The sequence below is a fragment of the Aspergillus brunneoviolaceus genome, assembly GCF_003184695.1.
Source record: "Aspergillus brunneoviolaceus CBS 621.78 unplaced genomic scaffold BO95scaffold_66, whole genome shotgun sequence".
NCBI classification, from domain to species: domain Eukaryota; kingdom Fungi; phylum Ascomycota; class Eurotiomycetes; order Eurotiales; family Aspergillaceae; genus Aspergillus; species Aspergillus brunneoviolaceus.
This window is the reverse complement of record NW_020290796.1, coordinates 136823-161184: the sequence shown is the minus strand read 5'-3', so window position 1 is coordinate 161184 and position 24362 is coordinate 136823. Positions and strand designations below refer to the sequence as shown.

Genomic DNA, 24362 nt, shown 5'->3' with positions numbered 1-24362 from the left:
TGTTATGTTTCCATTATTCCGTTATGGTTTGCGACCCACCATACTTGATGAGGGTTGGAGGGATCATCTCACCCATAACTTTCATAACTTGATTCTTCGGGCACTACGTAAATAGCGGGGATGTCGATGGGGGTTGTCCCGTGTGATGCCTGTCTCAACTTAATCTTGTGCGTGACATCATGAATGGAGTCATCAACTGGCATTCCAGGCATCTTGGCTACCTTTCTGCCTGAGAGCCTTGGTGCAGATCGTCGTGCGGAAATGAATGCCAAGAATGGATATCAAACTGCCCAGAGTGGCTCAGCACCTGAAGAAGCCAAGCTGCACGGTCATTGGTGGTCGAGCTCATTGCAGATCAAACGACAGGTTTGCGCCAGACTCGCGTTTTATCACCCTATTGCATGAGAGATCCAGGAAAATTACGAAAAGAGAAAAACCAAGCAGAAACACAGGGTTTGGAGTACTTGAGAACGAGATTACTGTGAGTTCATCCCGCCACTGTCTCAACTGTCTCGTGACTTGTCCCGATAAAGAACTGCTGACAGGCCAAGTGTCTCGTTTTCGGCATCAAGATGATTGATGTCTGCATCTTTTCGAATGAGAGAAAGGAACGCTTCCGGACAACTCGTATCTGCCAAGATCCCGCTGGCTGTCCCGGTCAACCTTTGGCGAAACTCTCTTGAACTGGATCTTGGCTTATGGTGATCGACATATGTCTAGAGCCTCCCGGGGGCTTGGAGGCCATCGACGGAGCCAAGTTACAAGCCTGTGCCAAGGGTTTGCCAAGCGGCTTCCTCTGGCAGACGATGTGATATGTCCAATATCATGCAGATGGAAACCGAGTTTGCTGTCGCCTGATTGATTTGAACATGGTATATCCATCTCCAAACCCATGTGTCGCGCCAGGATGATGCGGGTATGCGATGGACATTGGGCTGATATCTGAAACCGCTGCTTCGGCGGTGTACCACGACATCCGCGGCTTCTGGTAGGCATGCATCTCTCCAGACGAAAATATCACGGACACATGGTTGCACTGGCTCTTATCAGTGCCTTGGCGTGGAGGCAGTATGGTGGGGATAGCAAACTTTGTACGAAAGGCGGCTGTATATAGGGATGGCCATGGTTTGGCTCCAAGGATGAAGGCGGCAGCTTCTCAACCATTCTTTTCTTCATCGGCGCTGGTCTTGGGTGCCTGTCTCAGTTCATCATGCATCAATCTCCCGCCGGTGACATTCAGCCCGCTCCGGCAGCTGTCACGGCATATTCCAGACATCTGCAGTTCAGCGAGGACCGAGGTGGCCTTTGGTCCTCAGGCAACAGCACGATTGTCTCCCTTGCTCAATCGAACGACGACGGAGAGACAACTTTCTACGGCAGATTAGCTCGTCATCTCCAGTCCGAGATCGATATTGCTTATGCCGATATACCTTTGATCGTCTGCGGGTTTGTAAGTGGCCTGGTGGACGGACTGTCCTTCAATGCCTGGGGCAGCTTCTCCAGCATGCAAACAGGTATGTATCAACCATGTCCTACTTTGTTTTGCATCTCGGATACAGCAATCCCCACGTCACATCTGTCTCAGCCTCTTAACTCCTCGCTGTCCAGGGAACACCGTCTTCATCGCCCTCGGTGCCTCTGGGCAACCGAGATACCCAGCCTACCTGTGGGCCAAGTCCCTCATCGCACTTTGTACCTTCATCGCCAGCAACATCATCTTCATCCAGGCGTCCCGCCTCCTCGGCCCACCCCGCCGTCGCTCCTCCCTCATCCTCTCCTTTGCGGTTCAGTCGATCTGCCTCTTGGTCGCCGCGCTCCTCGTGGAGCTCAGGATTGTCTCGCCCCGCCCCGAAGACCCGCGTGCGCCAATCCAATGGATGCAGATCATCCCCATCTCGCTCCTGGCCTTCCAAGCGGGCGGGCAGGTCTGCGCCTCGCGCATCCTGGAGTTCGACGAGATCCCAACGGTGGTGCTGACCAGCCTGCTGTGTGATCTCCTGGTGGACCCAAACCTGCTCGCCCGGAAGAACCCCAAGCGGGACCGTCGGGTCGGGGCGTTCCTGGCCCTTTTCCTGGGTGCCATGACTGCCGGTGGGCTCTCCAAGGTAGCCAGCCTAGCAAGCAGCCTGTGGTTTGCCTTTGGGTTGAAAGTCATGATCACCGGGGCATGGACGGTGTGGAAGACAGAGGGGAGCGGGAGGGTGGGGAAGGGCCGGGGGAGTATCGTTTGATTTTGTTGGGTCGAGTTGCTTTTACTCTTTCCCTGCTTTCTTATGTTTTTTTCTTTGAGGGGGTGCTGGCAGGATGTTATGACTTGATGGTTTTGTTTTGGATGGCGTTGACGTTACACTTATGACCTGGTGGGCGAGAATGTTTTGGCTGGATAGGTTGCCGGGGCGGGCGTAGCTTGGTTGGCGCTATGCTATATTGTGATGATTCCCCGGACATGATACCTCGGATCTGATCAGCTCACGTTCGCTTTCCTTTGGCCCTTACCTGGGCTATTCTGTTCTTGGGGATGAGTTATGCCCCTGATCTAGTGGGGATACCACCAGAATCAAATTTACTATGTTGTTACTATCATCGTCAGTCACCCGGAGTGGTATAAAAGCTACAAACCTTCCCTTTCAGTATTGTTATAAGAGCTTACTTGTCTGTGTGCGAGGGGCTGGGCCTGTAAGGTGCAGTACCTCGTAGTTAATGAAGTAAGCCAGTGAGTGGCTTTATCTCGGTACAGTACCTCTCTTTTGTGGCTTTTCTCTACAATAAACCGCGGTCAACAGTACACGACATTGCTTACTTCCCATTTTCACATATACTTCAATTTCTGTCCCTACTTATCGCCCATCTTCATACAAAACAGGACCAATTCAAACGTCTATCAGCACAGGGACTCCAACTCATCCACGATCGGATCGAAGGGACCGGACTTGCAAGGTAACCTACGCGCGGATCCCGCCCGAGAAAACATACTACCTCCGCTTTTGCCCTACCGTAGTGCTTCTGCCCACCTCACCAATAGATGCATACCAATGCGACAGTGGACTCCCATAATCCAAAGAAGGCGATGGCGCCTACAGCAACTAGCTTATTCCTCCAGGACTAGTAGATACTACGTGCCAGATCCTTCCGCCACTGACGCAGTTCACCCTGCTGTAGGGCTGATTAGGCCAAAGGACCCACCCACTCTGCCATCGTTGCTCTAGAACCCCCCCTCCATCGTTACTTCCTGGCATTCTGGCTCCTGCATGCTGACGACGAGATTGTTCCACCTTGAGCGTATTATTGGTTTTGTTTAATGGTCGAGATTCGCGTCCGTCTTTTATTTTCAGACGGGTTGCTATGAACTTTACTGTGTAGCCTTAACCAGAGAACATAGAGTTGTGGAGTTCGGACATTAAGCGGCGGGTGGGGTGGATCGATTTAAAAGGTTGGGCCTGAAAATTGGGGCAGTAGAACCATCCTTATCATTCAAACGATTGTAGGCCTTGACCATGTCGTTGTAATGGGATTGTGATACGTACAGTCGGTATATAAGGAGATTGTTGTCTTTACACACTTGTCTTCTTGAATAAAAGAATTTGAATGACATCTGCCGTGCAGAGAATGCAAGCAACAGCTTCTTCCATTGTCCACCGCCACGTAAAAAGCGGAACTAAAAATACTCGTACCCCGTGCCCCAGCCACACGCTAAACCCAGTCGGGTAAAGAATTTACACGCCGGGTAGTAAAAGAACGCGTAGGCAGCCAAACCCGCTCGCTCATGTGAGGAAAAGAGAGCCCAGACTTCTAGACAGATAAATACTCATACTTTCTTTGAACGCCTTCTGCGGTGGCTCTCTTGACTCTGCGTGACAGAATACAGACTACTCCGTACCTTTTTACTACGCAAGGACAGTCTTCCATCCACCATGGCACCGTCTTACATGCTCCTCGATCAGCGGTCCTATCACTCAGCGGGGCCGCATCTAATGAAGCGCGATCTCAGCGTCACCCACGCCCAGGCAGTGACCCTCGGGGTGATGGGAGCGTACGTTGTCGTCATTGCGTTGCTTTGGAATCTGCCCTATGTTCGCTGGTCGCTTTGGCCGTTCAAGGTGAGGAGAAATTCAACGAACGCCGAACTTTGCTGCAATCTTGCCTTCCTCGGGGGTTTCTTCTTGCTGACTTGCGACCGAAACCAAAAATAAAGATGCTCGTCATCGCATTCCACGAGTTCGGCCACGCCATCACTGCATGCTGCACCGGTGGCCGCGTCAAAAGCATCTCGCTGGACCCGCACGAGGGCGGCGTCACGCACATGTCCGGCGGAATCAGCGCCGTGACCCTGCCCGCCGGCTATCTGGGCTCCTCGATCATCGGATCGCTGTTGATCTTCGCCGGGTTCGACATCGTCGCCAGCAAGGTCGCCAGCATCGTCTTAGGGGTGTGCTTTCTGCTCACCCTGTGGTGGGCGCGCAAGGATTGGCTCACGATCGTCACGATTCTCCTGGCCGTGGGGCTGCTGGTCGCGTGTTGGTTCATCGCCCATGGCCAGGCTCTGAAATGGGTGGTGGTAGGTCTTTCCCTTGAATTGAGAGGGGGGAATTCGCGGCTGATTGGATCTGCCACGTAGCTCTTCATCGGTGTTATGTCGGCCCTCTATAGTGTCTGGGATATTGTAAGTCTCTTTTTGCTCTAAGTGGTCGTGGTGCATTCGTTTGCCTCGTTCGGTACTGATCATTGTTCTCGGGATAGTGTGACGACTTGATCCTTCGCAAAGTGAATACCTCGGACGCCAGCCAGTTCGCCAAGCGGTACGGTGGCTCTTCGCAGTGCTGGGGTGTCCTCTGGTCCTTCATTTCCCTCGCGTTCATCGCGATCGCCATCGTTGCTGCCATTGCTGCATTCCGAGAGTCGTTCAGTCAGCAGGAGAAGGACTCTCAGCACTTTATCCCGACACGGTGAACGGGACCTGTATTCGTGTTGCGGATGCAGCCGTGATGACTTATGAATATTTCTCTGTGTTGAATACCCCACTTGAAAGGAACGCAGGCTGTCGCTTTGCCTAGTTCTGTTGTGTTTATCGTTTGTCAGCGCCTATCTTTGGATCTGCTGGGCAGATGAGATGGAAGTAGTTGCATTTTTAGTCTAAAGCTTGAATCCTGGCGTGTTCTATTCACGGTGTCGATATGCCCTTTTGGGGAAAAGCATCGCAATCTGATGTGTTGCTAGACCTTTATACTTTCTCATGCAGCGAATGAATTGAATTGGCTCGGGAATACCGAAAATCTATCATGAGCAAATCTGGAAAGTTGACCTGAATGTCGGGCCTTCGAGATTTAGGTTCATCCGTCGGATGGCCCAGGCCTTGTTGATTTGTCGCGCCGGAGCCTCCCCTAAAATATATCCGCAGACCCGACCACATCAACACCACCATCCGCACCTCTCCCCATCCCACCCAACCCTTCCGACCAAAATCGCCCATATAACGGGGCAGTTGAGCATCACCCTATCTCATACCCTCCTAAAATGCCCTGACATCGACCAGAATCTATTCTATCTAGCAATGGTAGACTCAGGTACCCCCGAAAAGACCCCGCTAGCTGCTCGGGCCGAGACGCCCAAAATCCCGTCCTGCGTGGTCTGTAACAGGCGCAAAGTCCGATGTGATCGCCAGGACCCTTGCTCCGCGTGCGCGAAGAATGGAACTGAATGCACTTATCGAGCACATCCGCCTCCACGACGGCGCAAGCGGCGCCCCTCGGATGAGGCCCATCGTCCAGCCAGTCCACAGCGCCCCCGACGTTCCAGACAGGACACCGGCTCGTCCGGCCCTAGGGGTGATACACAGGGGCTGCTCTCGCCCATGACCATGTCGAACACGTCTCTTGCGCCCACCGGGAATGATCCGGGTATGTTGATTACAGACGGGGGGAGGTCGGTCTATGTCGATGGGTAAGTTAAAGTTAGGTCATGTGTAGCAGATGCTAGATGCCTCGGGATGGGATTGGCTGACTCGCCGGCTAGAAATATGTGGTCAAGTATCCGCACCGAGGTATGGAAAGACCAAAAATCTCTGGATCAATTCTTCGTGAATGCTAAATCGTTCTAGCTGCCACCCGCGGAGGACGTGCTACGCGATGCGTCGGTCTACAGTGATTCGGACCAGTCGTTAGAGGGGACAGATGACCAGTCCTCTCTTATTCTCGGTGCACGCACGAAGACGCAGATCACGGACTTACATCCCGAGCCGTTGCACATCTTCAAGCTCTGGCAGGTCTTTCTGGAGAACGTGCACCCCTTGATCAAGATCCTGCATGGACCCACAGTTCAGCAGCAGATCATCGATGCCATCGGGGACCTGAGCGCCGTCCCGAAAGGGCTCGAGGCGCTTCTGTTCTGTATATACTGTATCGCGCTGATCTCAATGGCCCCGCATGACGTCCAGCAGGCTTTCGGAGACAGCAAGGCTGTCCTTTTGTCTCGCTTCCGTCGGGGAGCTCGACTTGCTCTCTCGAATGCTGGCATTCTACGCACGTCGGATGTTGTGGTTCTTCAGGCGTTTCTGTTGTATTTGGTACGTGCCCGTTTTCTAACATGCATGGAACTATGGGCGGTGCTCGTCTTTCTGCCTTGAAGTGCGTATCTGAAGCCGGGTCGGTCATATGTCTAACAATTGCTCGTAGCTTGCGATGCGAGCATTCTCGGATCCACAGTCAATCTGGTCTCTTTGCGGTGTCGCTATCCGGGTGGCACAGCGTGTTGGACTCCATCGAGATGGCTCCCACCATGGCCTTTCTATCTTCGAGACCGAAATGCGTCGACGCCTTTGGCTTCAGCTGAGTATACTAGACGCAACTACGGCACAGCTTACAGGCATTGCTGCCCAAACATCTCTGATGGCTGCCGATGTGCAGCGTCCGGCGAATGTCAACGACTGCGATCTAGACCCGCGGATGACTGAAAGGCCTCGTGAACATAGTGGAGCGACCGAAATGATCTTCTGCCTGGCCCGCTGTGAATTTGGCGAGTGGCTTGCTCGATGGTCGGGAAAGTCAGGCCCCTTGCCAACGGGTCAAAGCTTCTTGAGCGATTCGGCAATCTCACTAGCTGAGAAGGATAGGGCGATTGATGAGCTTAGCCAGATCTACGAGACAAAATACCTGAAATACTGCGACACCTCGATCCCGCTGCACCAGATGACTAGCATCGTGATCCATGCGATCACATCTCTGCTCCGTTTCTCTGCACACCACCCCCGCCAACACGCTGAACAGGGAAGTCATAATTCACAGTCCGATCAAGATCGAATCTTCTCAAACTGCGTGCGCATGGCCGAGAACTGTGATCTGGTGCAGACGAGCGATATCACCCGGCGGTATAACTGGCATGTGGAGAATCACATTCCCTGGACACCGCTGATACACATGCTCTATGAGTTACGGAATCGTGTCGATGGGGAAGAGTCGGGCAGGGCATGGTTCCTCATCGACCGGATCTGTAGTCGACATTTTCGCAGGTTGCAGGCGCGACAACAGAGAATAGCGTTCAATGTGGCTTTGCAGAACTTGATTCTAAAGTCTTGGAAGGCACATGCAGCGGAGCGGGCTCGTTGTAGCATGCCTCCTCTTCCATGTCCTGCTATTGTGTCTACAATCTGCGACATGCGGGGCAAGCAGCAATTGGCCGCTAACGATCTCAGTGCAGAAATCTCTTACGAAGGAGCTCCGATAGGCGTTAGCAGCCGAGATCAGGATCAGCTCGTCGAGGCAGTCTTTCCTAGTGGACAGGGACTCGGGACCCTTGATCTGGACCAGGTTAGCGATTTCAGCCCCATGGATTGGACGCAGTGGGATCGATTGCTTGAGGATTTCCAGCACCAGTACACGAACGATGGCGATCCACACCTGAACGTGTAGGATTGGGGGTTGCCACTGTTTCAGCATGCGAGACATGGTGTCCACTGTGACGATATCGTACCCCACTCGATCGCGTCTCGGGTCGATGGGCTGGCGCGGAGTACACATTGTTGCACTTGTTGTGTTTGAATCATGGATTTGTTGGGAGCCGCTGCAACGCATAATTCGAGGCCGGCCTCACCTCAAATTCAGCATTGACACAACTCAATGCAGCGATTTGCATCTTTTATCCCCTGGGTCATGGTGACACATTTTGGAGAGAGTGGTGATCCAACGCGAGTCGGGTCCACCAAGCGAAGATCGGACCCATATCTGATTCCATCCGGCTAAGCATTTCCCCAAGAAGCAGATGGAGTAGCTGAATAATCACAATCTCAATCCTGCCTTTCAAAATGAGCGCCAAGTGGACTTCTTGAACATCATTGAAGACCAAGTTTCGGTGGTCTTGACCCCTATTAACAATGAGCCATTTCCTTGAACACCTGCGCCAAGTTGTGCGGCAAGCCAGACGGCATCCGTCGTCTCAGCGGCCCAGAAAATCTCCCATGTAAATCGCAGACCCATATGTCAACAAACCACTTGTGACACCCGCTGACGCAAAACATAGAATCTCAAAGCCTGCGAGAAACACTCGCACTGCCTGGGAGAAGCTTCCCGTGGATGTTCTAGTGAAGATCCTGGTACAATGCGAATTGGAAGAGATCCATTCTTTCTCGGCTACATGCCGCCTCCTACACCAGCGGGTCTATCACAATGAGGCTGCTATCGCCAAAGCTTATCTCCAGCATCGGCGGCGAGAGGATCCATACCACCTTCAAAAGTGCCAGGAACCCAACGTTGCCATCGGCGACGACCTCACCTTCGTATCTGATCTCTTCCCGCCCCCGCCTCCCCACTACACCCCGAGCGGCACGCTGGAAGAATCGCCCGACTACTCGTTCGGCTACCTGACCGATCTCACGCGGTGCTGGCGGACCTGCGTGCGGCTGTCCTTCTACCTGGCCGAATACCTGGTGCAACATTACCTTGAGACCGATCCCACGGCGCGGGAGCTATGGGCCTCCTCCAAGACGGAGAAGGAGTTCGTCTACAGCAAGGGCGTCGGCGCACTGCAAGCCCGCCTGCTCCCATCCATGTATGCCCTCACTACCCCGGGTTTCATCAAGGTCAAGGCTAATCCGCCGCATCCCAGAACCTACCTCGTCTACTTCCTGGAATCCTGCGCCGACACCACCAGCCCGACCCACTCCCTGGACTGCCAGGAACGCATCCTCCAGGAACCCCCCTTCACCGACCCCGACGTCCTGCTCGCCACCCACCACACCATGCACACCCTCATCCACACCGTGCGCCACCTCATGGCCCCGGACATCCCCTACACCTCCTCCCAGACATGGGTCAGCCTCCTGCTCACCACCTCCACCCTCGAACGCATCGTCGATCTCTTCGTCGCCGTTGCGGCCGACGATTCCACCCCACAGCAGCCAGGCCCCCGAAAGAAAACGGAGAAGCAGGACCACCAGCGCCAGCACCATCACAGCCACAACCCTAACAACAACCACAACGACCATCCACCTACCCAAACACAATCACACCCCCACCACTCCGAAACCCACACCCACTGGTCCCACCGCATGGACTTCCTATGGCACATGCACCGCGACTACGGGGACTACCTAGCGGCGCTGGTGGGCGACGACCAAATCGACCCCCCCGACACCGGCCATTCGGGCATGGTGCCCCGGCTGCAGGAGATCTGGTTCGCCGCGGCGGAGCGGGCAATCCGTGAACGGGGGCTGGCGGCGCATGCGCCCGAGGTGGTAAGGGTACTGCATGGTGGGGGGCCGCGGTTAGGGTGTGCAGTTTGTTTGTAGGTTGGTTGGTTCGACTTTTTGGTGGGGGAGGGGGAGGGGGAGGTATATCTATAGACCTATAGCCTATAGCCTATAGCCTGTGATATGGTTGGGATATGGGTGAGCTGTATAAACGGTATATACTCCCTCTTGTACTATGTATACTTACTTATCCTCGATACTCTTACTCGTACCTCAAGTGGAACCGCATCGCTCATAAAGAATCTACTACTATTCCGATACTTCAATCATAAAACGGGGAATGTTGAATGGCGGGGTTGTTAGAGGTCAGGTATTGATTCTAATTTACTCGACAGACAACAACAACGATGACACTCGTGAACCCATTATGCACATGAAGTCATGCTTGCGTTTCAACTGTCAAGCACGACGGGAGGGAGGGATTTGGGGGGATGGCGTTGGCGTTGTAGTAGTGACATGGGCACTCAGCAGGAAGATGAAAAGGGTTGCACATGGAAGATCTAGCCATGGCCAAAATGGTTGGGTTGGGTTGGATAGAAGCAAGAATGAAGAAGGGCGGGCAAAGCCTGCCCCCTGCGTGAGGTAGGTCATGCACACACATATACTCACTCACACACACATATCACAAAGGAAAGGGTGTAGCGGTGTAATAGAGAAAAGGAAGGAGGACTACATGATTTCGTTCAGGCACAGCAAGACACGAACATGGACCTGGTATTAATACATTATGTTGAGGGGGAGGGGTTTTGTGTTTGAGGGAAAGGGAAGGGTGTCTTTATCCTGATATTAACACCCAGAGGAGGAAGAAGATCTGGTTGGTGGGTTAGCTGAGTGGATTTCGCTGCAAAGTTATAGCAAAGGGCGGAGGGCTACATACCATTAAAATGCCAAACATCTTGGCGATCAGCCAGCGGTTGCCCGACACCCGGGTCCAGTACTTCATCAGCTCGCGCTGCGCGCCCTGCACGTTGTCCACCACGTCCTCCGTGTTGGCGTCGATGCGCTGGATCATCTCCGACTGCTCGCTGACCATCTGGGCCAGCTGCCCGAAGATCCCGCCCAACTCGCTGATGGTGCGCTCGATCGCCTCGATCGCCTCGCCGCGGCCCTGGATGTAGGCGTTGTTCGTCTGCGCCTCCTCCATCACGAGGAGCTGCTGGTCCGAGTGGATCGACGGCCGGCCCAGTGGCGACGGGTTCGTGGGTTCCAGAGTCAGAAGATCCGCGCTGCCGCCGCCGCCGCCGGGCTGGGGCGTCCGCCGGCCGGAGGGGTTGTAGAGCGGGGAGTCGGAGCGCTGGGGGTCGAGGGCCGTGTGGGACTTCTGCGAGACGGAGGAAACGAAGTTCTCGGTGCGCGAGCGCGACGCTTGGATGTTCTTCGTGCGCACTTCGAGGACATCCTTGAAGTTGGCGCCCACGTCGGCCAGTTTCCCTTGCAGCATCACGACCACCTGCGTTGATCGTTAGCCTCGTATATTTTTTCATTTTTTATGGGACCTACATTATCATTATGCTCGCCTTCCTGGTCCGCTTTGGACCGAGTGTTCTTCGGATGTTGGGAGAGGGTGAGCGCTTGCAACGAGGCGATCTGTTGGTTCAGGGAAGCGAGATCTTGCTTGATGACATAGGTCAACTCGGAGATTTCGACCGGTCTGTCGTCGAAGAGTGTCTTGCGTTTTGCCACTAAAAAACACCCCAAGATTCTCCCAGTCAGCCTTTGCAAGGTTTCGGGGAGGTGGCCGACTCACACTCAGCCAGCCGCTGCAACTTGGCGGTCGTCGCCGTGATCCCGCGTCCGATCTCCACGGCTCTCCGCGCAAACTCCGACCGTCGCTTCCCCGGGTGTTGTGCATCGGCGGACCCATTGGCTTGTCGGCGCTGCGCATCGGACAGGAGGGCCTGGCGCTGAGGGCCGACTTTGCTGGAGGCAAGGCGTTTCTGGGCCTGGCCGAGAATGGCGTGGAACTCGCCCGTGCGATCCTGGATGGACGGGCCGGCCATTGTGCGTGTGAGGGTCGTTGGTTGAGTGGTGGTGGATGGGGAGGTGGATGGGGAGGTCGATTGAGCGAAGATGCGATGGACGTGAGCAGTAAGCGATGCAAAATCACTATACTCCGAGGATGGTCGAAAGGATGCCAATCGCCGAATCTAGAACCAACGGTCGGGTGCGGTGCGATGGGGAGGGGATTGATTGTACGGCACGGAGTCCGGACTAATCGATAAGGAGGCAGGCAACTGGAGACGTGTCCGTTCGTTTTTGTCGGGGCGGAGACGGAGGTCGAGGTAGAGAGAGAGGGGTAGTTGAGAGCACGTTATGTGGAGTGGATGGGGAGGGTAGGGGAGGAGAGGAGGAGCGGAGAGTCAGTGTGTTGACAGGAAGAGAAGCGGAATTACAACGAGATAGTCATGATGAACGAGAGGAATGGGGGAGGAAGTGGAAGTGGAGGACGGGGCGAAAGCGGCAATGCAGCAAATTCACCAACTGGTTTAGTTACTAGTTAGTAGTTACTAGTTAGGACTAGTGACCAGTCCAGCCACGTGCACACACCAGCCACCCCACACTGACACTAGCCACCAGGCTCCACACCAGCCACAGCTGATCCCTTTTGGGACGGTAGGCGGCCATCAAGCCAGCCAATGACCGTTCAGGTTGGGTGGAATCAGGGGCAGATTGAAGCTGAGATCATATACCCGATCCCATTCAATTCAATCCAATTCAAATCAATCCAACCACCCCAAATAACGTTATCGCAGCTCATCTATTGTGGTGGGATCTCACTTTCAAGAGCTCTTTATCCCAATTTTTCTAAAAACAACGGCTTCAGCCCATCTCGACGTCGATTTTCTTTCCGTGCACCGCCCCGTCTCTTGGCGCACTGCCTCCATTCCTCCTCCTCCTCCTCCTCCTCCTCCTCTTCCTCCCACGTCATCTACACCCGCTCAACACCTTGCGCTCACCGCGCCTTTGACTGGAGTCACTCGTTTCAATTTTGACATTCACTCTTGGCACTGGACATGCCAATCATCCATTTTAAACACCACCTGCACTGTTGAAATCAGCTCTCGATCCAGTCTTGCTGATCAGGGTAGTTAGTCGTGTGAGAACAATGGCCCGTCCATTTCAGCCCTATGAGCCCGAGCTACAGAAGCTGTGAGTCCATGCAGCCACCCCTTTCGCCCACCACTGGACTGGACTGTACTAATATATCCCGACGCCTCGGTCTGCAGCTCCTCCAACACAGAAAGTCCCATGTCGCCAGTCCCGCGCGGAGAAACACCTGTATCTTTTAAGCCTAATGTCAACCGAGCAAAGACAAAACGCTGGGTAGAAGCGAAGAAGTACTCGTACGATGGAAACGACTGGGGCGACGATGAGTACGGCGAGTATGACGACGACGAGCCTCCACCGGTTCCGCAACACAACCTGAATCAAAGCACCGGGGATCTTCCGAGCATGTTCACGAGGGACGTCTCCCGACCGCCACTCCCTTCGATGGATCGATCCCGATCGATGGACCAAGTCGCGACTCTTGGAGGAGATTCGGTTCGCGCACAGCCTGCAGACCCGGTCCAGCCCGCTACACGCACCGTCCCAATCGTTCGCCCGGTCGATATCTACAAGCGGATGAGATCAGAAGGCGCGGTGCCGCAGGATCGCAGCGGCGCTCAGTCAAGCGCAGGTCCTTCCAATGCGACAACGACAGCAACTATTCCAGGCTTGACGTCTGCTGAACTCCACTTCCCATCGAGCAACGAAGCACCGGCCGCGACAGGCGACTACAAGCCTTTCCGACCGCAAGGCGCTGTTGACGGCGGGCAGGATGCGCAAGCGCTTCAAATCTCTCACCCAGCCGAGGCAGCAGAAGGTGGCACACCAACAATTCAACTTCCAGATGTGGAACGTCTTTCAAGCTTTGCCCCGGACTTCTCGGGCGACTCGTATTTCTCTACTTCTGAAGCTCAAGGGCCAGAATCTGAGCAACACCAACTACAGCACAATCCGTCCATGGGATTCCGTTCTGTGGTTCATCAAGCCTTCGATGTACCTGACACCCCCAGTACGACGGTCGACAGTGTTGCACGGTCGAACAGCGATAGTACCTCGGTGATCAGTCCCATCATACCGCAGCGGAGCCAGAGCGATATCAAAACACCCACGATTCTGGAGGAGCCGGGCGAGAGAACACCCCCGCCCAAGGATGCGAGTGACACCCTAGTCTTCAAACCGGGTCATCGTCGGGATATTAGCCTGCCCAGTCCAAACAACAGCCCCTCGAGGACCCCTAGGATCACCAATGTTCAAAGCGCCCATCCGTCCGCAGCAGGCGAGATGTCTGTGGAGACACCGGTCGCGTCTTCCTTTAATTCACAGTCAGGCGAACAAACGCCGCAGGAAGCTCTTGTGCACGACGCAGCACCCGGTCCCGATCACCCTGCTCCTCTGAGCATCGGGTCCCATCCTGTGACGTCGGCACCTACACTCACGCATGATGGGGTGCCTATCATTATACCCTCCATGAGCACCGACAATTCGCCCCAAGACACGGAGAGTGACCGCCTGCGAAAGGAGATTATGCGGACATTGAGTCGCGAGACCACCCCCTCTAAGGAGCAAGAAGAAGAGGAGCCCGCAAGTCGGCCAGAGGCTGAACGCCAGGATAGCCTCATACCTAGCGAATACGAGAGGTATTGGAGCGCTGCAGAGTCTACTACAAGCCCCATAGCCCTTGATCAGGCAACTCCAGATTACGTCGCTTCTCCGGTTGCCCTGCAGGGATCAACCGTTCAGGACTTGCCTCCTGCTGCCTCCGAGCCAATCACATCCCCTGCAACGGAGTCTCCCAAGCCAAAATTAGCACGACGTTTCTCGTGGGAGTCTTCTTCCTCCTCCGAGGAGCCTGCGCCGGTAGCAGGTGTGCAGTCACCTCCTGATCCCATGCCGGGTCAGTTTCCTGTCTCCCGTGAGACCCCAGTTCTACCATCTCCGGCGGCTGAGGTGACGAGTCCCACCGCGGCGGAAGCCATACCAGCGGAAGCCATACCAGCCCAGACCGTTACTTGCGAGGAGGAGCCCCTCAACAAAACCCCCGAGGAGAGCGACAGCTCGGTCGGGCCTGAAACCGAAAAGCCCAAACTAACCATCCTGCCCCCGGTCCCCGACGATCGGAGTACCATCTCCGACGGACAACTGCCCGAAGTCTATCACGCGGAAGCCATCCCACACAGCTATGCCGACACGAACCAAGACAACAACGCACCAGCATTTTTCGGAGAATACAACCAACACCAGCAAATCCCGCGATGGACACCGACGGCCCCGGCCTCAGTCGAACCGACCCTCCTCGGCTTCCGCGAGATTTTGGCGATGAAGACCCCCGAGGACCGGGTGCAGGCCTTCAACGACACGCGCGCCAAATTCGCCACCATCGACACGGGGCTCGCCCACTGGATCCAGGTCACCGTGCATTCGCACCCGGAGCACGCGGACGTCGTCGACAAGAGCGCCAAGCTGGCCACCGGCGCCGTGCCGCCCCAGCTGGGGGCCGGCGCTGGCGGCGGCGTCACCCGCAAGAAATTCCCCAAGCTCTCGTCGCTCGGCAATTTCGGGTCCTCCTCGCAGCTCGACGTGTCCGCCGGCGGCGGTGCGCCCTCGGGTTCCGGAATAAGTGCCGGTGGCCACGCGCGCCGCCCGTCCGCCCCGCTAGGCGCCATGATGAATAAACAGCAGGTCGAGCAACGGGGCAAGGAACTGCTGCACTCGGCCGGGGTGCTAGGCGGGAGGGCGGGCGAAGCGGCCAAGGGGCTGTTCGCGCGAGGCCGGAGTAAGCTGAAGGGAGGCGGGATCGGGGGTCATTCTGAGAAGGTAGATTCTTAATTTCTCTTTCTGTTTCATTCTGGGTAGCGAGTATGTGTGTGTTTGTGTGTGTGTGTGTGTGTGTGTGTGTGTGTGTGTGTGTGTGTGTGTGTGTGTGTTTACATTCTGTGTGTGTGACTATGCTTATGCCTATTTTTATGCCTATTGATACCATGCCGTATAATTGAATCATATTTGTCTCTTGTCTCGATGCTTGAAACAAACAAACCAAAAAAAAGAAATGTCACAACAACAAATACTCGCTAGCCCCAGCCCCAGTCCGCATTGTTCTTGTCTCTTCCGATTCACTCACCCCTGTCCATTCATTGTTGCGTGCACTTCGATCTAATCATGTTGGCGCGTCGCTGTGAGGAAATCTAGGGCTTCCAAGCATTCCGGGGCTACCGCAGCGCTCTCCCGCTCACCGAGCTGGAGCAGAACGCCGCAGCTTTGGACTTGATGACGACGACGACCACCACCACCACGCCGGGGACAAACCGCAAGCGCCATACCGTGCATTTCGGAAGTTTGCCACCGGCGCCGAAGCCAGCGTACCCGTACCCAGGGATACGAATCCAGCGTAAATGGCGGGTCAAGCGGAAGGAGACCCCGGCTGAGGTGGCGGGTCGTGGTGCTGCAGCGGCAGCAGCAGCTGCAGGGCTGGATGGAATCGAGGCCGAAACGACAGCCCACCCCGGGGTTTCCTCGCCACCACGAGCTGGTGATGATATTCCGACTGCGAGTCACATCCAGTTCACGATTAATGGCGCCCCGATGGGTAGTTCTCCGCCTGCTGGGGCCGGGAACGGGCGGCACACTACTGGGATCGAGGCGGAGAGCACGATAGCATCCGGCGGTGCCAGGGAGGACACTGAAAACATGCTGGAGGAGATGTTTCGGTCGTGGACCACGACGACAACGGGGATGGTCTCGTTTCCACGGTTTGGGGAATATGGACACGGACACGAGGATAGCCGGGGGTCGGTCTCGTCGTTGGGTGTGGCGCTGGATGAGGCGGCTGCGCCGCGGAACGGTGGGTGGTCCGGTGTTGCCGGGCTGTAGGTTGAGGGAGATTGCTGAGCTGAGCTGATGCGTCCAGCAGCGCACGCGGCGTCCTCCAGTGTCTCGCTGCCTTCCTCCCTGGGGGCCGGCGGCATGGATACCACTGGGATAGGCGTTCTGGATACTCGGTCGCCGTCCCTGACACCGAGTCGCTTCACCGGTCATTGCCACAAGGATTCTCAAGTCAGCAGCAGCAGTATCGACTCCTGTCCTCCCAGCCAAATGCCTCCCCTCGCGCCGCCGGCTCCTACATATTGCGAGCGCAATGACCGAGCATCGTCCGAGCCCTCCATGCCCCAAGCGAGAACCGCGGCGACGAAAATAAAATACGCAGGGGAACTTCACGACCATCCCCGCGTCTCCAACGGTGCAAGGGACCCAGAGGACAGGCTAAGTGCCCCGTACAAGAAGAAAGCATTTGGCCGATTGACGGTAGGTGGTTATGTGGTCTTCCACCAATTGTTGTTGTTTTTTTTTCATTTTCACTCACTGACCAACAGGGTCTACTACGCCCCTCTCGCCCGCGGGCGATCACGCCCAAATTCTCTTAGGGGTTATCGGGACAGACAGACCCCGCCACATCGGCATCGACATCGAAATTGGCTCGCTCTCCAAAACTAACCGTTCCCATCGTTTACTCTCCGCGGAACTACACGCCAAGGTTAGCTTGTGTCATGATGATAACAGGAAGACAGAGTGGGGGGAAGACATACCATCCGTACAACCAAATACCACATCGCCCCGATGAACTTGAAGATGGACAGTCCGGCCACACTCCACAGCACAACAGACATATAGATTGTGGAGCGCTTGTTCTGCGTCGCATCCGTGTCGCTGTCGAAGGTCTCCAGCCCCGCGGCGCTCAGCACCACCGCCGCCAGGGCGAAGTTGCAGAACACCCAGGCCAGGACGACCGCACTGCGGAAACCCTTGTAGTAGTCGGCCTGCCGATCCTCTTCGGAGACGGAGGGTACCTCCTTCGGGGGCTTGGTGGCGAACTTGGCCAGCTCGGCTTCGTACTGCGCGTTGAGATCGCCGTCGTCCTGGGGGATGTTGACGTCGACCTTGCCGCCGGGCTTCAGGTTGGCGGACGGCAGTTTCTCGGCCTTGTCGTCGCCCTTGGTGCCCCAGGTGATGTCGTGGGTGTTGCAGAAGGCGTAGATGTTCAGGACGTTGATGTAGGTGGGCGTGAGGAGGATGTATTGGATGAACTGTTCTTGGGTCAGCGGGTGCGGTCAAGGGGTGCGGACTTGATACTTACACTGGTGAACATGTGCCAGGGGTCGAGGAAGATGAAGGAGGCCAGGAACCACATCACATATGTGGAGCCGAGAGAGACGATGATCGAGAAGAACTGGTAATTGGTGAAGAGGTCGGAGAAGGTGAAGCTGTTGTCCTTGACCTGCTCCTCGATCGATTTCACGGTCACGAAGATCGCCGCAAATGCCAGGTAGATCATAATGCAAATCCAGAAGTAGACCATCGTCATATAGAACTTGTTGGACCCACCGGGTCTGTTACCTAACGCGAGGACGAAGCAGGTTACCAATGTTGCCAGGTAGAGCCACTCGAAGACCACGCCAAGAATCTTTCCCACCGTGCCTAGGAGCGACGAGTCGCCCAGATACGAGGTGAGAATCTTGAAGACCAAGAAGAAATTGCCCTGAAAACTACGTTAGTCATCTGCTTAGAAGAAACCGCTGGATTTGGCAGAGTACTTACAATGCCAAACCATGCGAAAAGCATATTGATCGTCTGATAGATGAATTCGATCAAGAGCATGAACTTGCGCATAAAGCTATGATCGCTCCGCCAAAGCTGATAGAAGTGGGCAATGGCGTAGACCGCCGCGAAGAAACTACCGTTCAGCCAACGACGCCGCTGCAGGATGAACTCCGCCATGCGATCGGGCACATCCGTCTCGCCCGTGGACGACTTGACGTACTGCAGCAGCCAGCGGCAGTTGCGCTTGGACACCAACTCGAAACAGAGGATCCGGTCCTCGGCCAGGTACATGTTGGCCGTGAAGATGCCGGCGTTGGCACCGTGCATCTTCTCGCCGGCGAAGTAGCGCTCCAACGGACCCTGTCCGTTCTTATCATTCTGCAGCGCCACGTACCGGTAGGCCGAGAACGCACCGGGCAAGACACTGATGAATCCAAACGCCGACTCCAGCGGCTTGTCCAGAATGTTACTGAGCTTGTATTCGAAGTTCTGTCCCGCGACGAGCGGGTTAAGCAGCTTCTTGCCCTTGTCCAACATGACCTTGATCTCTCCGCAGGCACCGCCGCACATGGGGTTGACATCAAACGCCTTCCAGAGATGGTAGATCGAGTCCTTGCCAGGACGGGTACCGGCGTCAAGCAAGACGCAGATGTTGGGGTCCAGCACGCGCCCGAAGGCCTGGAAGAACCACCGATGCGAGTTGATCTTCTTCTGGTTCTTCTCCTTCAGACAGAATATCATTTGCACGGGAACCCCGGTGCGGCCCTTGAGGTGCACTTGCGTGCCCTTCAACTCCAGCCCCACCTGGGTCGTGTACTCATAGATGTGCGCCGTCACATCCTTGCCGTTGACCTGCTGCTTGGCAATGCCGTCTTGGTAGCAACCCAGACCGGCTAGCACCGCGCGCGTCCGGGGGTTGATCTTCGCACGACCGTCGCTGATCACGCAGACCACGATCTTCTTCCAGGCGTCCTTGCCCCAGGTCTTGCTGCTCGTCCTCGAGCACATGTACTCGATGTTCTTGAAGACACCAATCATCGTGCGGGCGAACAGGAAGTCATCCTCGTTGTACATGGTGACGGCGATGAAGAGCTCCGTGTGTCGGGGCTTGGCGAACAGCTTCTGACGCAACGTGAAGCGCTCCTCGAAGAAGTCGGCCGGATCGCACGTGGCGGCGGAATAGCGCATGTGGGTGAACTCGTCGCGGCCCGGGGGTTCGGCGTGCGGCACTTGGCTGAGCAGCTTGGGGGCAATCGGACAGTCCAGCACGAGGTTCCCGTTAAACAACTGGACCTCCTTCACGGTCTTCCATCGTCGCACGGGCACCGGACTGGGCGAATGGGTCGGGGCCAGCGTAGGATCCTCTTCGTATTCGTCGCTGTACGGGTCCGGCCCGAACGGATTGTCCGGCTGCAGGATGGGTACATGGTCGTCGCTGTACGTGTGCTGATGCTGCGGTTGATGCTCCGGGTATTGTCCGAGATCGTAATCATCGTCGTGCGCCGGTGTCACCGCTGGGTGGTAGGGCTGAGTGTAGTACGCATCGTGATGTGCTTCGGGATCGATCGAATATTCATAGCCGGGGTAAGCCTGCGGTTGGTGGTGCTCGTAGGCCTCATTGTGACCATAGGAGTTGGGCAGTCGTTCGACCGAGTACTACATGTCGCAATGCCGTTGATTAGCTCTTCGTTGCGGTGTCAACAGTGCGATAGCAGTTCTTACTGTCGGTTGCTCGGCTAGTCGGTCGCTAGAGGGCATCTCCAGATGCTCTTGTGGATACGGGTTGTCGGTCAACTGATAGGTATTCAGTGGCCGACCCGGTGACGGAGACCGGGCATCTAATTGGTGGGGATGCATCATGGGAGTGTGGGTTTCCTCCTCCCCGTAAGGGTCTCCTGTAGTCAATGATCAGTAAGATATGACCGCTTGGAGTGCAATGCGCGAGGGAAATGAGAAGAAAGCAAGTGCGACGGCAAACGTATTCTAGCTGAGGTGGCTCGCCTGTCGCCCTGTCGCACCAGGATACGAGCGAGTACGAGAAGACTGCCTACTTGTGCAGCAGGAGCAGGAGCAGCAGCAGCTTCCTTGATCGACCTCTTCAACTAGAGTTTCAAGTTGGGAGGCTGGTTGCGGAGAAGGGGACAAATGCGCGACAAAACCCACTGCCGCGCAACACGGCTTCACCGACAGATCGGAACTTACCCAAGCGATTATATGACATGTTGGCCGATAGTGAGTCGGAAAATTAATCGTTTCGATGGCAATGCCCCTTGTGAATTCCTAGCCAGGGAAGCTGGGGGGTGCAAATTGCGCCGAGCGGGCTGATGGAATGTGGGAGTGAGCAGACGGGCTGCTGTTGTGATGGAGAGAGAGAGAATAAGGATCCGGGGTCGCGACGGGAGTTTCAGATGCGATAGGCGAGATTAAGTCCGAGGACGATCGAGGACGGAGAAAAGGAAACGGAGGAACCAAGAAATGTGAAAGGGAAAAGGGAAACGGAAGATACTTTGGAACGAATTGATTGATATTGAGTGGATTGAAGGTGGCTTATTTTTTTTCTCGTACCGGGGGTTGGGATGGGATAAGTTTATTGGGGAGGGGGTGGGGGAGGGGGAGGGGGAGGGCGAGGTAGAAAGCAGTGCCACGGTCACCTGTTGGGGCTACCCGCAATTGTCTTCGTCTACTCGAGTAGCTTACAAAGTGTAGTTGCTGGTTAGTTACAATCAAACAAACCACAATGGTTATTCTATTACGCTGTACGCTTGTCGACGGGAAAAAGATGAAGCCCGTTGACCAAGGAACGGCGGGGACGATCAGTCCAGATAACTAGCCTCAGGCGGGTGATTGATGAATTGATTAATGAGATTACGCTTGACGGCTCGATCAGCATCATAACAAACAGGGTGCAGGCTCCACTCGGGCGACCGAGTACGATGCAGATGACGAGGTGTGGGATCGATGCCTTGATATGGCCACTCTGCAGCGTCTTCCGGGCAACATTCTTCAGAGCTCAAACTCCGAAAACCCAGTTTGTTCCCCAGAGTCTCACTTGTCCCAGGCTGTCACATTTTTCATCATCGAATGGTGATACACAAAAATGCGTCCCTGATACCGATTTGCCTGGCAAAAAATGGTTAGCGTTGATCAACTTGCAGGAGCGCCATGGCTGTTCCGGTCTCCACTGATGGTCACTGGGCCAACCGTAGGACAGCCTCTGTCTTCACAGCCACAGGGCAGTGTGGCACTGGCTGGCTTTTTATATCCGCAAGGCAGGCTGACGGCCCAGGCTAAAATTATCTTGCCTCTTATCGGCTGAGAGAATCTCAAGCCCTATCTATCGGTCGCTCAGGAAAGTCGTTGCCTGGGGATTCGTTAGTTAGCTTCTGAACCCCAACTAGCGACGTCATAGTTCATCCGTGTGTCTCACTTTATCTCCTTCGTATTCGTAAACCATTCTTTATTGGATGTCGTATCCTCTCTGGATCAGTATAGCCCAGATCCCGGTATCTTATTGCGGTGCAGCAATGTGCTTCTGTAGTTCAGTGTATTCCTGGGCGGGAGTGATTGGGCTCTAGTTCACCATGGACACTGCGAGTAGATCCCGTATAATGTCGACCAACAACGCTGAGATGTGAATCGGAATTTCAAGAACCGATGCCCCTGACAACAAGCGGGACTGTAAACGCACGTCAAATCCCTCACTACCGCAGGTCGCAGATACATAATACTATGTAACATGTTGGGTTCGACCGCCTAAAGTCGAGAGGTAAATCGAGGATGACAAACCGGAAAGGTACAGCAGCCAGCAGCCAGCAGCCAACAAGCGCATGTGGCAAGAGTCAGTCAGGTACAGCCAGCCCTCCATGTGACGCGTAAAGCTGCCTTGCGCCTCAGGCACCAGCTCACTATCGATAAGATTCTGCGCCGTCGCCCGCTTCCCCCGCCCGGCGGAGAAGCATTCACTCCCTCAACCATCCTCGCCTCCCTTATTCTTTGCTCCCATCTTAGACTACACCATAATAGACAATAGCACATCATGTCTGCCAACACCACACCCACAGGACAACAAATCAACGTCCTCTTCGTCTGCCTCGGCAACATCTGTGAGGCCCCAACCACCCCCAATCTCCCCCCGCACTCACCACACCCCAAACTCCACAAGTATAGTACTGTACAAGCATCATCTAACCACACCGCTCGCAGGCCGCTCCCCCATGGCCGAAGGCGTCTTCCGCCACGTCGCCGCCTCACACCCACTCATCAACAAGATCGACTCCGCCGGCACGGGCGCCTACCACGCCGGCGAGTCCCCGGACCACCGCACGATGACCACGCTGCGCGCCCACGGCATCACCCGCTACGTCCATGCCGCGCGCAAGGTGACCAAGGAGGACTTCCTGACCTTTGATTATGTCCTGGCGATGGACAAGTACAACCTGCGCGATCTGCAGGAGACGCGCGAGGCCGTGCTGGCCGCTGCCACCAAGAAATCCGGCGCCGCCGGCGCCGCCAAGGTGGCCGAGGTGCGCCTGTTCGGGGATTTCGGGGAAGGCGGCGCCCTGCATGAGCGGGTGGGCGGAGGCGAGGTGGTGCAGGATCCGTACTATGGTGGGGTTAATGGGTTTAAGGAGGTCTATGAGCAGGTTACGCGGTTTTCGAGGAACCTTGTCGAGTACCTTGAGAAGGAGACGCAGGAGGAGTAAAGAGGCGGTGGTCGGGTTCACGACATCGCCGCGCGAGGAGGTAGGGATCGCATGCTTCTTGTGAGCAGTTGCGAGTTGAGATATGATAGACCACCACCACCACCTGAGCGACTTGCTTTGCAGCGAAGATAGACCGGAGCGAATTGTCGATGCATCTTATAGACAACACATATGGACTAGAATATGATACAGTAGGCAACATCAATGTATCGTACATCGTACATCGTACACACAATTGCCGTAAAAGCCGGGATCTTCCCCACAGCTGCCGGAAACAAATCATGTTGCAAAGCTCCGAACACCTCCCGAAATGGGGTGACTCCAGTCTAGACCTTCTCGCTAATCTTGATGGCAGCCTTGCATCCATAGCGGATGAAATTAACCAAGGGATCGTACGGCTTCGCCTCCTTGGCATCATTTTCCACCGCGTGATCCAGATGCTCCAGCTCCTCGTCGCGGATGCGCCGGAAGTTCGCCAGCATCTCCTCGAGCTCCGGGTCCAGCTCCTCGCCGCGGCGCTCCGCCTCGGCCTTCCACGACAGAATCTCGCGGACTTGGTCGTTGTAGTGCGATCCGATCTCCGTCTCGACGGCTTCCGTGCACGCCATGGCGGCCTCCCGGCCCAGGACGCCCGTGGACCAGCCCAGGAAGGTCGCCGCCGCGTACCAGACCGGGTACATCGCCGTCGGCCGCACCCGGTGCTTCGCGATGAGCTGGTTGAATGTGTTGAAGTGCCCGACCTCCTGGTCGTACATGTGCTTCATCAGCGGGCGCAGGTGGGGGTGCGAGCGCACCACCTGCGGCGTTTGCGCCGTGTAGATCAGCGTCGCCGCCAGCTCGCCGGCTTGGTTGACCCGCAGCGCGCTGTCGAGGAATTCGCGCTGCTTCGCGGTGAGGGCGTATCTCGGTTTCCGGGCGCCATGATGGTCGGTTGGGGACGGCGGGCTGGGAGCGGATGGTGCAGCGGAGTGATTGGTGGTGGTGGTGGAGTGGTACAGGCGACGGCTCTGCTGCAGCGTGGATGGTGCGAGGAAGTCGAGCACGACGGGTATGGTGGTCGCCGCCGTCGGTCGGAAAGATGCGGCAAGGGAAGTTCTGGCCAGCATTGTGAAACTCTCGGAAATGGGTGGATGGAGTGTTAAACAAAAGGAATGGCTGTCGCGAATGAAAGAGCTTAATGCGCTGTCTAGATTCTTTAGAAGATTAAGGAATGCTCACCTTTACTGTAGACAAGCAAGTGCCTTATGCTGCCATGCTTTCCGAGGTGGCTCAACCCATTTTCC

At 55.6% G+C, this 24362-nt stretch overlaps 10 protein-coding genes across 10 annotated transcripts; 6 read left to right on the top strand and 4 right to left on the bottom strand.

Moving 5' to 3' along the window:
• Positions 1-1103: 1103 nt before the first annotated feature.
• BO95DRAFT_238233 (YoaK family protein) lies at positions 1104-2366 on the top strand. Its single transcript, XM_025581332.1, has 2 exons — positions 1104-1514; positions 1609-2366. The coding sequence occupies exons 1-2, from the start codon at positions 1211-1213 to the stop codon at positions 2229-2231; spliced, it is 927 nt and encodes a 308-aa protein (XP_025438869.1). The 5' UTR covers positions 1104-1210; the 3' UTR covers positions 2232-2366.
• Positions 2367-3911: 1545 nt separating this feature from the next.
• Positions 3912-5378, top strand: BO95DRAFT_420875 (M50 family metallopeptidase; the record flags this gene model as incomplete). Its single annotated transcript, XM_025584547.1, has 4 exons — positions 3912-4097; positions 4193-4555; positions 4616-4660; positions 4738-5378. 4 exons carry the CDS (start codon positions 3912-3914, stop codon positions 4945-4947), a joined length of 804 nt encoding a protein of 267 aa, XP_025438868.1. The 3' UTR covers positions 4948-5378.
• A 170-nt stretch (positions 5379-5548) lies between these two features.
• BO95DRAFT_371035 (Zn(II)2Cys6 transcription factor) lies at positions 5549-7901 on the top strand (the record flags this gene model as incomplete). Its single annotated transcript, XM_025582939.1, has 4 exons — positions 5549-5937; positions 5974-6037; positions 6095-6559; positions 6669-7901. 4 exons carry the CDS (start codon positions 5549-5551, stop codon positions 7899-7901), a joined length of 2151 nt encoding a protein of 716 aa, XP_025438867.1.
• A 461-nt stretch (positions 7902-8362) lies between these two features.
• Positions 8363-9775, top strand: BO95DRAFT_455906 (F-box protein; the record flags this gene model as incomplete). Its single annotated transcript, XM_025588376.1, has 3 exons — positions 8363-8448; positions 8509-9036; positions 9094-9775. 3 exons carry the CDS (start codon positions 8363-8365, stop codon positions 9773-9775), a joined length of 1296 nt encoding a protein of 431 aa, XP_025438866.1.
• A 262-nt stretch (positions 9776-10037) lies between these two features.
• BO95DRAFT_446089 (t-SNARE syntaxin) lies at positions 10038-12162 on the bottom strand. The gene is made up of 4 exons (XM_025587295.1): positions 11484-12162; positions 11237-11418; positions 10614-11186; positions 10038-10547 (listed from the first exon to the last, which is right to left on the bottom strand). The coding sequence occupies exons 1-4, from the start codon at positions 11734-11736 to the stop codon at positions 10512-10514; spliced, it is 1044 nt and encodes a 347-aa protein (XP_025438865.1). The 5' UTR covers positions 11737-12162; the 3' UTR covers positions 10038-10511.
• Positions 12163-12469: 307 nt separating this feature from the next.
• On the top strand, positions 12470-15726 carry BO95DRAFT_446087 (uncharacterized protein). The gene is made up of 2 exons (XM_025587294.1): positions 12470-12886; positions 12964-15726. Exons 1-2 carry the CDS (start codon positions 12843-12845, stop codon positions 15608-15610), a joined length of 2691 nt encoding a protein of 896 aa, XP_025438864.1. The 5' UTR covers positions 12470-12842; the 3' UTR covers positions 15611-15726.
• Positions 15727-15772: 46 nt separating this feature from the next.
• Positions 15773-17157, bottom strand: BO95DRAFT_237923 (uncharacterized protein). The gene has a single exon (XM_025581328.1). It carries the CDS (start codon positions 17000-17002, stop codon positions 15935-15937), a length of 1068 nt encoding a protein of 355 aa, XP_025438863.1. The 5' UTR covers positions 17003-17157; the 3' UTR covers positions 15773-15934.
• On the bottom strand, positions 17158-20508 carry chsA (chitin synthase class I). The gene is made up of 4 exons (XM_025581329.1): positions 20099-20508; positions 18374-20032; positions 17913-18314; positions 17158-17862 (listed from the first exon to the last, which is right to left on the bottom strand). Exons 1-4 carry the CDS (start codon positions 20234-20236, stop codon positions 17314-17316), a joined length of 2748 nt encoding a protein of 915 aa, XP_025438862.1. The 5' UTR covers positions 20237-20508; the 3' UTR covers positions 17158-17313.
• A 1731-nt stretch (positions 20509-22239) lies between these two features.
• On the top strand, positions 22240-23289 carry ltpA (tyrosine protein phosphatase LTP1). The gene is made up of 2 exons (XM_025587293.1): positions 22240-22479; positions 22580-23289. Exons 1-2 carry the CDS (start codon positions 22413-22415, stop codon positions 23077-23079), a joined length of 567 nt encoding a protein of 188 aa, XP_025438861.1. The 5' UTR covers positions 22240-22412; the 3' UTR covers positions 23080-23289.
• Positions 23290-23405: 116 nt separating this feature from the next.
• On the bottom strand, positions 23406-24185 carry BO95DRAFT_455901 (demethoxyubiquinone hydroxylase family protein; the record flags this gene model as incomplete). The annotated part of the gene is made up of 1 exon (XM_025588375.1): positions 23406-24185. One exon carries the CDS (start codon positions 24183-24185, stop codon positions 23406-23408), a length of 780 nt encoding a protein of 259 aa, XP_025438860.1.
• Between the last annotated feature and the right edge of the window lie 177 nt (positions 24186-24362).

Bases quoted from the DNA above. Each gene is read 5' to 3' on its own strand.
- BO95DRAFT_237923 (XM_025581328.1), bottom strand. From the start codon at position 17,002: ATGGTCGTGAAGTTCCCCTGCGTATTTTATTTTCGTCGCCGCGGTTCT.
- chsA (XM_025581329.1), bottom strand. From the start codon at position 20,236: ATGATGCATCCCCACCAATTAGATGCCCGGTCTCCGTCACCGGGTCGG. The intron at 20,033-20,098 runs GTAAGAACTGCT...TGCGACATGTAG, and splicing joins GACTAGCCGAGCAACCGACA to TACTCGGTCGAACGACTGCC. The intron at 17,863-17,912 runs GTAAGTATCAAG...ACCCAAGAACAG, and splicing joins CCTGGCACATGTTCACCAGT to TTCATCCAATACATCCTCCT.
- BO95DRAFT_238233 (XM_025581332.1), top strand. From the start codon at position 1,211: ATGCATCAATCTCCCGCCGGTGACATTCAGCCCGCTCCGGCAGCTGTC. The intron at 1,515-1,608 runs GTATGTATCAAC...CTCGCTGTCCAG, and splicing joins CTTCTCCAGCATGCAAACAG to GGAACACCGTCTTCATCGCC.
- BO95DRAFT_446089 (XM_025587295.1), bottom strand. From the start codon at position 11,736: ATGGCCGGCCCGTCCATCCAGGATCGCACGGGCGAGTTCCACGCCATT. The intron at 11,187-11,236 runs GTAGGTCCCATA...CGATCAACGCAG, and splicing joins AAGGCGAGCATAATGATAAT to GTGGTCGTGATGCTGCAAGG. The intron at 10,548-10,613 runs GTATGTAGCCCT...CCCACCAACCAG, and splicing joins AGATGTTTGGCATTTTAATG to ATCTTCTTCCTCCTCTGGGT.
- BO95DRAFT_446087 (XM_025587294.1), top strand. From the start codon at position 12,843: ATGGCCCGTCCATTTCAGCCCTATGAGCCCGAGCTACAGAAGCT. The intron at 12,887-12,963 runs GTGAGTCCATGC...CTCGGTCTGCAG, and splicing joins GAGCCCGAGCTACAGAAGCT to CTCCTCCAACACAGAAAGTC.
- ltpA (XM_025587293.1), top strand. From the start codon at position 22,413: ATGTCTGCCAACACCACACCCACAGGACAACAAATCAACGTCCTCTTC. The intron at 22,480-22,579 runs GTGAGGCCCCAA...CACCGCTCGCAG, and splicing joins CGTCTGCCTCGGCAACATCT to GCCGCTCCCCCATGGCCGAA.